The 15,921-nt window shown below is 40.0% G+C and overlaps 1 protein-coding gene across 1 annotated transcript; it reads right to left on the minus strand.

The window, feature by feature from the left end:
• Nucleotides 1-3,148: 3,148 nt before the first annotated feature.
• LOC143140161 (myelin basic protein-like) lies at nt 3,149-12,102 on the minus strand. Its single transcript, XM_076300980.1, has 6 exons — nt 11,864-12,102; nt 9,046-9,150; nt 8,664-8,693; nt 7,736-7,756; nt 5,843-5,944; nt 3,149-4,889 (listed from the first exon to the last, which is right to left on the minus strand). Exons 1-6 carry the CDS (start codon nt 11,981-11,983, stop codon nt 4,839-4,841), a joined length of 429 nt encoding a protein of 142 aa, XP_076157095.1. The 5' UTR covers nt 11,984-12,102; the 3' UTR covers nt 3,149-4,838.
• Between the last annotated feature and the right edge of the window lie 3,819 nt (nt 12,103-15,921).

Raw genomic sequence — 15,921 nt, forward strand, 5'->3', positions numbered from 1 at the left:
TACTCGATCTCGTTTGGACCCTCTCCAACAGGACACAGGCTGCCTTGATATCAGCAAATACGATCTGACAAGCAAGGGAGCACAAGAGAGGGAAACTTACCAAAACAGAAAAAGTATGGATCAAGCCCCGCCCTGAGACAAGAATAGATGCCCCAGTGAGACATCAACCTTACAAATGATCGATTAAAAATGGATCTGGACGACTTGTCCCGAATAACCAGGGGTGAGTTGGAGTCACACTAGATGTAGGCCTATTCAATAAAACAAAGATCAACAATAAACACAATTAATTCAGCTTTAAAACGAAATGTAACCTAACATTAGGCTACTGACCTATCAACCTCTCATTATTATATAACAGCCTGTAGTGTGTCGACCACGTAGGCTGCAGTGGCTTATCTGCCAGAGTCTAACACTTTGAATTTGTTTACTTGTGTCATTTGGGGTTAGCTATAAACATCCATCCAAACTCAACTGCACAGTGAGTTAGGGTACTTGTGGACAGAGGCAGAAAGGGGGGATAACCCTCTTTGATGCGGTGTTGTACACTCCAGAGACTTGGCTAATTTTCTGTCGTAGCCTATTTAGGGATGGAAATTTGCCTGTGCCATCAGAAGGAAGCGTAGTGTGTTAAATTGTAACATGCGGCAATTTCAGATTTACACTAGTTAGTCTAAATTGCCACAATTAGTTACTCGTTAATTTTTAAAAAAGAGAAAGATATCGTTCGTTCGGTCAGCGGCCCAGGGCTGATAGTTTACCCGCTATCAAACAAATCAATGCTGTCTCAGACTTCCTGTCTGTCTCAAAACACGCAGGTCCTCGGATGATGTAAAAGTCCATTGTTATTTTATTTCACAGGAGGCTCGCTGAACCATGAAAGAAAAATCACCATCACATTTTAACTCAGGAATCAGGATGTCCTGTTATCAATGCCCCCTAATATTCGGATATAATATTTCAAGCCCCAAAACTGACATATTTAATTGGCTGTAATGATAACTTAACGTGACATATTGCACCAACTTACCGGCCAGCAGCTGTGGGCTGTCGGTGCCATTCGCTTTACCAAAAGCGTCTTAGCCTCAGTTCAATTTAATCACTCTCGTTGCCGAGTAGGCTAACCTTGTTGCGGTCTTTCCTCCTTTTTTCTGTGAGGTATTTAAATAAAGTTGCTTAAGGAACTCCACACTATAAAGTGACGAGTCTGAACTCTGGATTGCTTATGAATTACCCCTATTTGGCGCAAAGGACAGAACAGGTGAACCAATAAATTAGGTCTGCTCGAATCCGCAATTTTTAAAGCTGCCTGTTGCTGTCTCCATTCTCTCTGTCTCTCCCGTCCGTTCCCTCTGGACGTGAAACAAGGTCTATTTTTAGCGTAAGCTGCTAGTAAAGAGACTGCTTTAGATAACCAAACAAAGATTGTTATTGTCTGTTGATTTATGCAGCCTTATAGCACAGGCCCCTATTTTGGTTGATTGGGCAGCCACATAAAGTATCACCATAGTATGGCAAAGGCTTAGGTTTAATAGGCTATTGCTAAATTACTCATGTTACTTCTTTGATATCATAGGCATGTAGGCTATTAGACCAGGGTACTTCTGTAGTTGAAAGAATAGAAGCAGTGCTTGAGGTAGATGCATCTATGTTATTTACATCATAAGCTTAAATCTGAAACATGGCACTTTTCTGTTCTTACAGATATAGTCCTAAACATAGCCTAAACATTGGCTGAAAATAGCTCCACAATAATTTAATATATCCACAGTAGGCTGGCCACAGGTAGTACCATCTCACAGTAGTTCACAGAATTCTCTCATGATGAGTATGTAGTGCACAGCATGCAAATTAAGCTAATATTTAATCAAAATGTGGTGGTGGTTAAAATCATTAAAAAGCTTCTCATGCAAGCAGGTTCTGTTTGACATTTTGTTGCGATCACACAGCGCACATGCTGAACACAACCCTCCCTTGTCAATTAAGTGTAGAAATCATATTTCCCCAGCGACATATCTCCATCAAATCAGACCCTCACTTTTATCTCACAGCCTGTCATTGCCTGTAATTAGCACTAGGACAGGATGCAAACTTCATTAGGCACTCTAAGAGGAGCAAAACATGTTTGCAGCATTGTCTAAATGGTTCCTAATTTATTTGCACTGTCAGGAGACAGTGAAAAGCTGGCCTGTGTTGTTGGTGGATGTGTCGTCATCATTGGTTAGGTCTCTGGCTGTTTAAGCCATGCAGGGCTTACAACTCAGAGGTGGTAAGTTATGCAAGCACTGTGCATTCACAATCACATTCCAAAGAGCACTATTCATAGTAGGAAATTATGTATTGCTATATGTGGCCCAAATGATTACCATTATTGGATCACTGGATGTGCAACACAAACCACCTCTCTAGACCTTTGTAAACTGAAGCTGTTTCCTGCAGCTCCAAACCTCCAAACCAAAGGAATTCAGAGTGTTCACACAAGCTCCTGTCCAACATTTACTGCTTGGACGTACCATTCCGAGCAGCCAAGCTGATAACATTGATCACTTCATAAGGTCCTTCAGCCATCTGCTGCCGAGATAACTAGGATGTCTTGCCCTACAGGGGCAAGTTAAACATATTTTGGCTTTGATTGGAACAATCTGCATGCTTTCCATAAATTATATAAATGTTCTTACACTGAAATCTGGAAAGTTCATAACACAGCATAAAGTAGTTTGCCTTTGAGTAGCTGCCTTGTGTAGAAACTAATCAATGAAACCTCGCTTAATAGGTGGGGTTACTTTTTTATACAATAACTGAGTGATAGAAAGAGTCACACAATCCCTATCATTTGGTTGTGAATTATAGAAAATTCATGACCACTAGCTGTGACAAAAGACACTGCAGGAGGATTTTCAGATTGCTGATTTCTGGTCTTGTGTGTCAATCTTGCTCAACATATTCTCTTCACTCAGTGGTGTCCTCTGTTGGTGGGAGACACTACTTGAATGGATTTAGGTGCCAGTCACTGTGGCCTATGCCATTATGATGAAGTATTTTTGCATAACCTATAGGTGTCTTAAATAAAATACATCATTAGCCCATCTCAGACTTGTCGCATCATCTTTTATGTTATGTTTCGAAACTCATAACATAAAGGCGTTGATAAGAGTATGTTCCAAATATTTATTTCAAGTTAAGCAGACCATTAGGTATTGGTTGAAGTTGTAACACTATGAAATGTACAGAATAATACAGACACTGCGATAACTAATTTTGCATTTTTGTATGCTGCATCGCTAGCACCATGTTTATGACAGATTTGACACCAACATATATAACAATTTAGATTTTTAACACTACTCAACTTGTTCAAAACGACTACATGCACAGATACATGGAAATTAAAAACCGAACAACAGCCACAGGACAGAATAATAATAATAATAATAATAATATCATAATAATAATAATAACAATAATACATGCAAGGATAAATAGATAATCTTAAAAATTGCAAAAAGAACCTCAGAGATGTATGCTGTCACTCTTCACCAACACAAAACCTTTTCTTTCATCGTCATGAACCTCTCGACAACTTTCATTTACTTTCCCCTTCTCTGGCTTTTTGGTGCCACCATTCAACTCACAGATTTTTACTTCCAAATGGAAACACTAATAGAGTAGTTAGGCAATGTAAAACAATTCCACGTCCCATATAGAGGTGCTATATAGCTACTGTAGGTCTGAAGTGGTTATGTGAATTAAATTGACGGAATTCAACTGAAACATTTAAACCATCTGACCATGTTTGATGGTGGTTTAATGGTGTGGTTGAATTCCTACAGATAACCTGTACATTTTAAACGTGTACAGATGCCATTTAGTGCACTGTGCAGGCTTTTGTATCAGCAGTTCAATGAAAGGGCACATTTCATGCAGTGTTATTCGGAACACTCTATATGGATAGGGATTTAAGTATTTCAATTAGGCACGATACATTTCAATTTGTTAAGTAAAAAGAATGGCAAATTCTAGATTTTAAAGAAACTCACTGCTCTCTCCTTGTATTTTTAAAGGAAGCACACACAAGCCCTTATACAAAAAAAACTTTTTGAAGACCACATTCACACGCACACACACAAAGACACAGAGACACCCACAAACAAAAATCAAGATCCTCCAGATTGAGCAGGTTCTGCAGAGTGAGGCATATTCACACATATCAACAGTCACTTCACATACTTAGTCTGGGAAGAATTTTAAATGAGATATATTAGCTACTCATATTGGCATCTATGTATGTATGGTGATCAGATTCCAGGTGTGGCCTTACTGAGTTGTACTAAAATAAGATGAAGGGTCAACCAGATGATTCTAAAGCCTTCCACAGTTGTCAGTTTAGTGATGGAATAATTCAAATGGACTGCTAGGCTGTAGTCTAATGCTGACCTGAAAGGTATTCAGTAGATTTTTCCTTATTTTTGCATTTCAACACTTTAAACATCACTAATCTATCAAAGCAAACTTGGAGGCCTTTTGTGAAAATAAATATACGGTTACACCTTATGAATGAATGAACTGATACTAGAAGTGTACCTCTAGCATGGACAAACAGCTGCACTTGTTTTCTTGTCACTCAGTAATACACACATGTGAATTAACTGCTTAGATTGTGTCCTACAGAAGCAATGGTGGCAGGCGTTAGTCTGTTAATCTGTTCAAAACTTGAGTCAGTCAAACAGCCGTCTCCTTTCTCCTCCTCCTTCTTCTTCTTCTCTTCATCATCGTCATACTCTTCACCGCCTCTGCACTCTCTCACACGTTCGTCCGTGTTCCTGTCGTTCACTGGGGGCTCAGAAGATGGTGCTCCAGCGTTTAGGGGGGGAGCGGGATCGGCTCTCTCCCTGCAGGTGAAGCAACGTACTCAGTCTCACTCACAGAGAGATGGTGGGGGTGGGGGTGCATTCAGCTCACTTAAGACACTCAAATAAGCACTTAGATGAAACTCATGTAATTCATGTCTTGTTTGAATTCCCACGTAGGAGTCCAGAGTAAAGAGAGAGCACATAAAAGAGATTTCAGACATGAGGGGAAAGGAAAGATGTTATATTGCACTCTTATATAAGGATTGTCATACTGTCAGTTATGAGGGATGTTTTACTCATTTCCATTTTGGCAATTTGTGTGCAAAGTGTCAAGCTCTTCGCTAGCCCTTCACGTTCTTCTCTGAGTGAGACTGGTAACTATATGAGATTTTAGAGAAGAAAACTGATTGTTATTGTCAGCTTATGTCCATAGTAATCTTGTAACACCTGTAAATGTAGAAGTAGGTTAAAAAAAGCACCACTGATTTAAAGCAGCTGCAGGAAATCGCTTTAACCACAATAATGGTGTTATAAAATGGCATGAAATGTGCAGAATCACTATTTCAATATAGTTTCACCAATGGATAATACAACATGATTTACTAGTTTATTTTGCTCACCAATTGGCACCATTGGCAACATAGTTAGATATTAACCTGTGAGACAGTAGTACTAGGCTAGTGCTGTCTTTGATAATTATGTCTTTGGTGAGAGATTACACAGATTAGATTCAATTTATACTATTAATACACCATTTCTGAAGTAGAGTGATTCAGTTATGCACTGATATTGCAACAATTCTGACGCATGATTCGTGTCAGGATTTGTGAAGTTACATGTAAGTCACAGAGAATGGGTAAAGTTATACAATGGCAATGCCCGTCACCACAGCCAAGACCCAGGTAGGACTAGCAGAGACAGCCAGATGGCCAGCAGTGTGAACTTAGGGCAGGGCTTTGGGGTCCCATGGCCTGACAGCCTGTAAGTCTCACCAGGTTGAAGATTCGGGAGAGTGTGTTGCTCTGGTCTCGGCGTCGTCTGCGTGGCGATCGTAGGCTCTCTGCAGCGCGCGACGTCGAGGACTTAGGGCCCCCCTGAAGAAATAGCCCCTTATCAGAACCCAAACTGTGTGTGTGTGTGTGTGTGTGTGTGTGTGTGTGTCTCACTGCGTGTGTGCGTGTGTGCATAAATACTAATGTGCTTGTCCAGAATGGACTACATTTCCAAGCAAAAAACAAAAGGATTATTCAATAAAGTCAAATAATTTTGGATGATTTATCATCTTTTACAGTGGGTGGTGGAAGTTTGTGTTGTAATTACATGTAATAGCATGTAAACAAGCAGACCTCACCCATACCCAACTATTTGATTTAGTAAATTGAACAGAGTTCAACAAAAATAATACGTTTCTGCTATAATGACCAAGGCAGAACATTCAATGCTGTTACAATAGTTCTCACAATAGAAATAACGCAATATCACAATTGTATACTATATCAATATTTTTGTTTTCCCTAATCCAAAACAACATCTAGAAGTCTATTTAATTATAAAATAAATTACTATAGTACCATGAGAACATCCATACTTTTTTGGTCATTGTTCATGTATTACTTGTTACATTGTTCATGTATTATGTATGTGCTACTGAAATGACAGCATTGAGAGTTGACAATCAATGCTGGATTGGAATCTGTATTATTATGATCAAAGAGGGAAGAGAGGAAGACCTCTTCTCCAATGGGACTGTTAATGCATGCAGGTAAAACAGACCAAGTTTGTACATAGCTCAAGGGTAGCTATGTCCAGCCACAAGAAGATGATGGTGATTAGGACAGAGATACATCAGTCAACATTAAGGACTTAATTTCAACAATACCAACACAAGACACCGACACACTAAACAAACAACAAACTGAGGGGTTACCCATGTAATTAACACATAGGCCCTCACTATTTAATAATGCTTTCTCATTTCTAATTTGGTCAAGGACCATTTTAGCTTGCAGCATTTCTCAATCTAGCATCCTTGACCACTTCCAGTGTGTCTGAGACATATGTTCTTACTGTTGAAATGAAGTCTGATGGACCAAGGAGAGGAGGCTGTTAGGGTGTAGGGAGGGAGGGACAGAGGAGTCAGGAACCCCTAAGAAAGAAAATGCTTTACCGGGTGCGGTGCATAAAAAGTTCCGCTGTGTCAAAGCCATCCAGAAGCACACACTCGTTCTGGACCGCCGTGCCAGAAAAAAAGACAGACAACTGTTCTGGTTTCATAGTATCAGGGCTTCAATTCCAGGGGGGCAATTTCTTAGCTAGCTGTGACAACAAAGCAGTGAAGTTCAATGGGATGTCTGCCATCTATATCTTATATGTATTCAACTTTTTGTAGCAAATGCTGGTGATGTATTCCTAAGGCAACATCCTACCATGAATATTCTAACATGATACCTAATGGATAGGGATGATATTTCTGGCAATAGCACACTCTATTTTTTCAAGTGTCACTATTGAACATTAATGTATGTTCTCTTTGGGAAAAAGTCACAATCATACTAAGTCTCCTGTTGAGAAGATGCATTGATATATACTGATATCGGACTGTATGCAAATTCAAATTTGCTAACAGGTTTGTCTGGGTTCACCCAGGCTAATCGAAATGTGTAATAATTCCCCTAACCTGGTTGAGTAGAACAAGAGAAATCAGATGGAGATGGCACACAAGCAGTGAATAAGACAGGAGGGGAAGCAACATCAAAGGTCATTAAAGGAGAAGACAACACCATCATTAGAGACAAGACAAAGAGGCAGGGGGTCTTGTCAGAAACCGGTCACACTCAGGGCTGTGAATGGAATAAGGTTTTTAGTCCAAATCACACTTGACATACCAAACTCAGGAACTCTCTCCACTAAGGACAAAAGAGATAAGAACATGATGCGTCAAGTCACCTCAGCAATGAAGAACTGAGCAACGAAGGCTCTTGGGTCCTGCTAAATAATGCCGGTGAGATTTGTCCAGAAACATCCATGAAGTTTAACAGGATGAAGCTCACAGGATTACACCACCATATCTTTGACAGGATTATGCAAGTAGATTTATACAGTGCCTTCTAACATCTTGGTTCAATTGGCACATCAACATCTAGAACCAGTTTTGTGTGTGAGAGCCAACCTTCAACAGTATAGTCTACTACTTTTTAGTCAGATGCACAAATCTGTTTTGCATTTCCTAACTTTTCCCTTTTGTCCACAAGCCTGTGAACTGTTCTGTTCACATCATCACTTGTGATGCAAAAAGCTAAAGTTTTTGTTAAAGAAATGATCAGATAAAAAAAGTTATGTTCTTAATAGGCTGCTCACCTTTAGACGCATGCTTTAGACTTATCACAGAGAGAATCACAATTTGAGTGTGCATATTATGCAGTACTCTCTTGGTGGCCATGTTAAACTATCAAATGGTGCCAATTGTTGTTTGGGGAAATGTTTCAAAATGTAGAAGGTGCAATTCTTAAGAAAAGTGGAAAGATTGTGTCCACTGGTATTATTGTACATTATTAAAATCACACAACATTACAAAAATGTAAAACACCCAGAGCAACCAGATGACTGGAACACATGTATCCCGAGATCTCTATATTCTACAGTCCAGCCATTTCAGCTAGCTAGCGTGGAGAAAAATATATTTTTACGTTCTAATTATTTAATTAGAAATCTACAAACCACACCTTCTAATCAGTGACATTATATCACAATTGGATGTTGGCTGCTCTTCAATGTCAACAGTGTATGAGTATTTGTGAGGGACACATTACTTACCCTTGACCTTGGACGGGGGGATGAAGACACCTAAAAAGAGAAACAAATCCATGAAATACCATCTAACAACATCATAAAAATCCTCAATCTCTCACTTCTCATTTGTTCATGTTCACAAGCTAGAGTAGGGTGCAAATACACATATCATGCTTAAAACTAAAGTAACTGAATATGACTTTGAGGTCTACTGATACTGGGTCATTATGTAATATATATTAAATGTATATCCTTATTCATTTATATATTAAATTAGTCAAATACTTATATCACATACTCATTACACAGTATAACATGTATGCCCTTTTAAGCCATTTTAGCAGCATCAGTAAACACAGAAATCATTGGATTTATTGTACAGAGTACATGGTACAGGTTCACTCACAAAGCTCCTGAAGAAGTGTACCACCACATTTTCATCTCCACGGCGACGAGATGAGGAGTGCTGAGGCCTCTGGGGTGAGGATGACAGGTGACCACGGAAAGATCCCTTAAAGTAAAATAGTATCACTTAAAACCCCTAAAAGGTAAGATTGTCTTGCGTACAGACTCCTAGAAGACATGCCAATGTCACATTATGCTCCTGTAAAACATGTAGATTAATTTCAGTCACATTTGCATAGTAGCACATTATGAGCACTTCACTGTATGTCAATAAATGTAATGATTACACACTTTTTAAAAAAAACGTTTAAGGGTAGGTGGTCATTTAAAGACACAGTATGCCCCATGAGTAGTTGTCACATAATCTCATCATGGCAAAGCTTCTGAACAAAGTTTGCAATTTAGTCAATGCATTTGGTTATAGTTGGACTTCCACTAACACTAATGGCGCCCCCTAGTGCTCATGCCATAAAAAGTCATGGATAGAGAGGCAATGAGGGAGAATTTTTTGAGTGGGAAGCTAGATGTAGGTTCATGGGTGGGGTTCTTCCATAGAAAGAAGATTTATTCGGAAGCTGCAGCACCCACTTGCATTTTTGATGACGTGCACAGAAACTCAGCACCCACCAGAGGTGATCATGAGATCATCGGTTGCATCTCACTGCAAAATGATGAGGATTCTTCAATTTACACTACATATTGCAGTTATAGGGAAAACAAACTATCTTAACTCATATGATGATGATATGGAAAAGGATGCTTTAAAGGGGTCATCCTCAGTATGTATATTAAAATATCTGAAAATAGTTTACATTCTTTTGTACACATTAGTTATATGCATTGACCATTACTCTAGCTATATGACTCAAGGTTTCATGAAGCTTTGCAGAATTATGGTAGTTAGCAGTTTTGTTCCTTTTATATCAGCACTTTTTCTGCATTCATTAAAAAAAAAAAAGTGACTATTTAAAGCACCACTTAGAGGACAATCACTTTTTATACATGGTCAAAAACACAAATAGAGCAGATAAATGCATCCACACTCATTACACTATCTATGTCATTCTCCAGTCCTCACATAAACCCCTTGGCCCTGTGGCAACAGGTTGGGCAAACAGCCCAGCACTGTGGACGAGGCTCTCCCTATGCTGTCATGTCTTACCCTAGAGGGGAGCCTCCCAGTGCCTCAGATGTCACATACACCCATCAATGCTCCTCATGGACACCAAGTCCATTGGCAAACAAGTGCAAGCAGTGATGCTAGATATGACCTCCACGTTGATCATAGTCCAAGTGACGCATAGTCCAGCATTAGTTCTGTTTGCTGTTCTCCCATCCCAAAATAAACCTATGAATCTAGACAACAATAGGGTAGTGTGGAAGTAAAGGTACTGCTATGTTTTGGCCACAACCATGAACACAACTAGTTTGACACACTAGTGGGCTTCATAGGCTGGTCCTAAGTTTGCTCACATAGGAAATTCCCAAAAGAGAAATTCCTAAAGAGAAATTAAGATTTATGTAGCATGCTTGAAATATGTACATACTCTTTGCAAGGCTCTCTCTTTCTCATCCATGACATATTGTTGAGCATGATAAGGTCAACTATGCAGAATAGTTGAATTATAACAAAGCTTAAAATAACCAATAAACTGAGTTGAGTATATTCTGTTCCTGTCACTGAAACATGATTGATGTGTGTGCTCGTAGCCACTCTCCTCTCTGTAATGCATAACTTTTCTCCCACACGCCAAAACATTTTTGCACATGACACACTGGTTCTAACAACAGATAAATAATGGATTGATAATACACCCACAGCCTACAACAATTATTCTGCACATACAAATAATGTCTAAAAATGTCCTTTCAAAGAGATACACCACTACTTTTCAAGCATTTACCAAAAGCTTTAGGAGTAATGTAATGCTTTATTGCTTGCTTTATTAGGTGGAAAACAAATAGCTGGCACCTTATTCAGTTTACACCAAATGTGGGGTTTTCTCTAACCAAGTAGTTACCCCAGTTACCCTACCCAGTTACTCCAGCTGGCTTTGATGTCTGATGTGGCAGCTACTCTGACGAACACTCCAGTGAAGGTCTGACTGACCTAAACATCACTGTATTAAATAAATCTGATGCCGTTCCTGAGCAGTATTGCGCTATTTTTCTATCAATTGTACTGATGTGGCAAGTACAATATACATGCCATGGAAAGTTTTGTTCATTATAATCTAACAGAGCTTCTCTTTTCCCTGACCCCGGGGCAACCACAGATCACCAGTCCACATCCACCATGTCCTCATTTTATGTCTCTCTCTACACATTTTGATTAAGTCACTAAAACGGGTGTCATCATCCACTTAGTGACACAACTGAACACACTGGAGGGACACATTCGGCTGATGATGTTTAAAGGAGGTTAGCTCATCTATTTTGACTGCGACATGAACTCATAGTTCATGTACAATAGCTTTTCTGCCATGTCTGCATTACCGCACACAGGCCAATTAAGGCACAGCCGTCCACTGTCTCAAACAGAAATGCATGTGGCTTTTAAATGGAATGTCACTTTGCATGTCGTCCACACACAAGGCAGCAATTATTCCTTTTTAGATTGTATAAGGCATTTTGAACTCATAAGAACCTTTCTTGAAATTCAGCCAATTTAAAACTTAAATGAGTGCAATTATAGCATCTTCGGAATCTTTTTTCAGAATTTAAATAATACATACTTCAAACTCAGTTAATGCATTGCAAATATGGAGTAGCATATGAATACCATCCTCTCCACATAACCAAGACCCCTTGAGACTCACCTTGCCTCTTTTCTTCTTGTCTATTCCAAAGAATTTGCCAATCTGGTCCAGGAGCCCGGGAGCCTTCTTTTTCCTGCCCAGTCCGAAGGCACTCTGACCTGAGGTGCTTGCAGTGGCCATGCTGACTTTGTTTCTCTGGCTTGGATGGCTACAGGTCTTCTAACAGCTGGAGTTACTTGGAGCCCTGAGTACGATCCACACTGCCACACCAGTCCTGCCTATAAATCCCCCACAGTCCTCTGTCGCTTCAACTTCAACTCACCCAGGGCTGAGAGTTGGTCTTTGAAGATATGCCCCCCCCCCCCCCCCCATCACCCCCAACACACACACACCCCACAGTTGCAAAGCATCATGGGAGATGAGGTGGGTCCACGGGGCTACATCAGTAGTGGGCGTGGCCCTGTTGTGCCAAGCAGTCTTTGGACCCTCCGTGCCTGTGACCTCTCGAGTCTGTCACTGCCGTCCGTTGAGGGGAAGCCATTGTTCGATGGGTCTGCATCTGCTTCAAATAAACAAGGCCTGTCTATGCACAAGAACCTGGCCACAATGCAAAACAGTCCCATGGCACAAAAGAGCCATTGTTAACGGATGATTTCTACCTATTTCACAAAAAGATTACATTTTGATATGTCTTATAGATGTTTCATGCTTTAAATTCAGTACAAAGTCAATTCCTTTGAGTATAAAAAGAATATATGGACCTATACAGTGCAGATATATGATGCGTTGAATACAGAGAGATTCTGTCATGGGGTTGTCCAAAAATGACAATGGCCGAGGTCTTTCAAGGTCACAATCTATTTAATTAATACATTTATTTTGAATTGAGGAAGACTTATAACAGTCATTATTTATCAAACTATTACTACTATTATTGCTTTGTGACAATATCCTCAAATACAATGTTATGCCACTGAAAGAAAATTGTGATGTTTAAAAATTAATGTGAAGGGACCAGTGGGAACAAAGTGACTTCTGTGGTGTGTTATGTTGCATGAAGTCTAATAGCTTAGCATACAAATATTTTCAACTCAGTTGGCTTTTGTAGTGTGGTTATTTTGGCCTGTTGCTCGAATATGAACGGAGTTCCCCCTGAAAGATGGATTCCATTTGTCGAAAGCAAACCTGAGGGCCACAAATGAGTCATCTCCTGATGTATCTCAGAATCGTCTTTTGCGAATAACTGACATGAAAAATAATACCCCAACATGTGAAAGGGAAGTTATTTAGACTTTATGCCAGGTCTTGCAATGGAGTCAATTATTCTTTATTGCCATTATGATCTGAAACAAAAGTTTATAAGGTTTTGTAATAGGCGGAGTGACTGAGACACCCTTTAAAACAGATTTTTTATTAAGAATTTTATGTCAACTTGCAACTTAAAAAAAGATGGATTTTCAGTATTGTTGTTTGTTTATCGGTCTACTTCTTGTTGCAGGACTTGGGCTCCAGTGACAATTCAGGTAATTACTGGTAAGTCCTCCAGTGTTGCATGAAATGGCATCCTGAAATACTGGAGACCCAATTTAGGTCAATAGCTACCTGCCAATGACAGAAAAGTCACCTTAAGTCCACCAGTATACTGTGTTTGCACTGATTCAATGTATCCACAAGAGCATGGGCAATCTATGCTTGCTTTCCTTTTTGCATGGGTATGCCTCAGCGGATGCATTCATTACATGTGCCATACCATATGGCAGCATGGGCGATCCCCAACAACTGCGGTTCATTCTGAAGCCCGTTGCTGGAATCCGGGCCGTTGTTTGTCCATCACGCCGCATCCACAGAGGCTGGTCTGTCAGCCCTGCCGTGCCTCTGTAGTGCGCCCACTGGCAGCGCGGAGATAGCCGGCAGGAATGCAGGGAGTAGGCAGGTCACACTGTTCGTGCCCTTGTGCTCAGAAGACGCGGGGCTTTGTTGTCTTGGCAGGGGTCAAGGAGGAGCACAGCGAAAGACAATGGCAGCCATGGAGCTAAGCTGTGGGGCTCAGTGTTGCCCATAGCCCCCCACTTTGAGAGGCATGCAGCGTTTGGGCCAAATCACCCACACTGCAGCTGGAAGCGATTCTTCTAGCAATTGTAGCAATGGGAGAGTCACAGTGCAAGGTAGAGGGCCATGTTATTCTGCATGATGGGTCAATGTACAAGAACTATACTTGGTTGGCATGACCTCTCCATTGCCTTCCTCCTCAAAAACAGCCAAAGTTACAAAAAAAGAGTGCTTCCAAACAAAGGTCTATTAATTGACAACAATTTGGGCTGAACTGATTTTTTGGAAAAGATCATCTATTTTTGGAATATTGTAGATAAGACTAACAGATACTGCACACCTGCAAGCCAATAATAGCATTAGGTCACTACAAGACAAGAGCAATTGGTACACACAACAAGAGCAATTGGTAAACACCCTGTTTAAATTCCAACTTTACTGTGTGTAGAAAATAGTTTATTGATACTGATAAGGAACTGCAGATGCTATTGGTATTTAAATGAAGCTGCATACTCTACACTGTTGGCCAAGTTAACAGCGTCGCATTTTCATTCTGTGTGAAAAGGACATTGTTGCAGCTGATGAAAAAGATACACACATTCTGCCGCTATGGTAAACATTCCATTGTAAATATCTATCGTATTTGACATCATGAAATTCTTTGCCTATGGCAGGCAGAAGGCGAGGGAGTTTTATTGTTGTAAAGCAACACAAACGGTTGCATTATATGTATCTCTAGTAGAGGAAAAAGATTTGCCAAGTGTTGATGGAATCATTGGCTAGCTACCATGGTGGAATTAGCATAGATTTGTTTGTCCGCCAAAGGGGACAATGTAAGGACAGGCCTTTGGCTCACTGAGCTAATGTGTCACAAAAGCTCTGTGTGTGGCCTTGCTTAAAAGGGGGCTGATTTGTTACTAGATTTGTTTGCGAGAAGTTACTTTTCATTCAGATTACCTTTAAATGAATTTACACGCTAATGATTTTAACTAGATTTGTTGTGATATTATGTTCCCAAATGTGGACAAATGCATCTGTGATGCCACACACAAACACAACACCTTGCTTCAAACTGCTTGAGCATCAAGTCAAGACAACTGGGAATTTAGTCACTAATAAATATAACACATAATTTACTAGCACAAAGCCAAGGGAATGGCTATATGAAATCCATTTTTGAAAATGCTTTTCAGTAGATTAATGTAGGTTTCTTGTGTTTTGAGGCAATAACTTTAGGGTCTGGGCCATCTCCTTCATTTACACAACACCTTGCTTCAAACTGCTTGAGCATCAAGTCAAGACGACTGGGAATTTAGTCACTAATAAATATAACACATAATTTACTAGCACAAAGCCAAGGGAATGGCTATATGAAATCCATTTTTTAAAATGCTTTTCAGTAGATTAATGTAGGTTTCTTGTGTTTTGAGCCAATAACTTCAGGGTCTGGGCCATCTCCTTCATTTAGTGCATGCAATGGCTATGAGGTCAAGGGATGAACAGCCAATAAAACACACAGAGAAGTAATGGGTGTCTGTATTTCAAAGGAACTTACAAATGAAGATGTGGGGAGAAATACAAATTTGCTTGCATTAAGGCTCTGAGTCATGATGAGCATTACTGGTCACCTCTACTTCTGATGGAGTGAGGGAAAGGCTTTGTAAGATGTCTTTGAATGGGCAGGGAATTCAAGTGATTATTATTTTATTATTTCACGTTTCTTTATCTAAGGACACATTAACAGGGCAGGGCAGCTTTTGCTTTTCAAGCAGTGTCTACACACACACTTCTTTAAGTCAGGGAAGTGATACTGCTGGCCTTCATTGCATCAGTTGCAGACAAAAGTATTTGTACACATTTGTACACTACTTGTACACACACACACACACACACACGTACACGTACACACACACACACACACACACACAGAATTCAATATTATTAAAAGCTGCTCAAATGGTGGATCTAGGTTAACAAGCCCAAAAATGTGATGGACTGAAGAGTGAGGATACATACAGCGAGTTCTTAGCCAAATAGTAGGGAAATACATAAACTGGTCCATTTTGCCG

Source organism: Alosa pseudoharengus, unplaced genomic scaffold, assembly GCF_046254945.1.
Source record: "Alosa pseudoharengus isolate Yale_2024_CS ecotype anadromous, Long Island Sound unplaced genomic scaffold, YU_APseudo_1.1 YU_APseudo_1.1_scf_23, whole genome shotgun sequence".
Lineage (NCBI taxonomy): Eukaryota > Metazoa > Chordata > Actinopteri > Clupeiformes > Clupeidae > Alosa > Alosa pseudoharengus.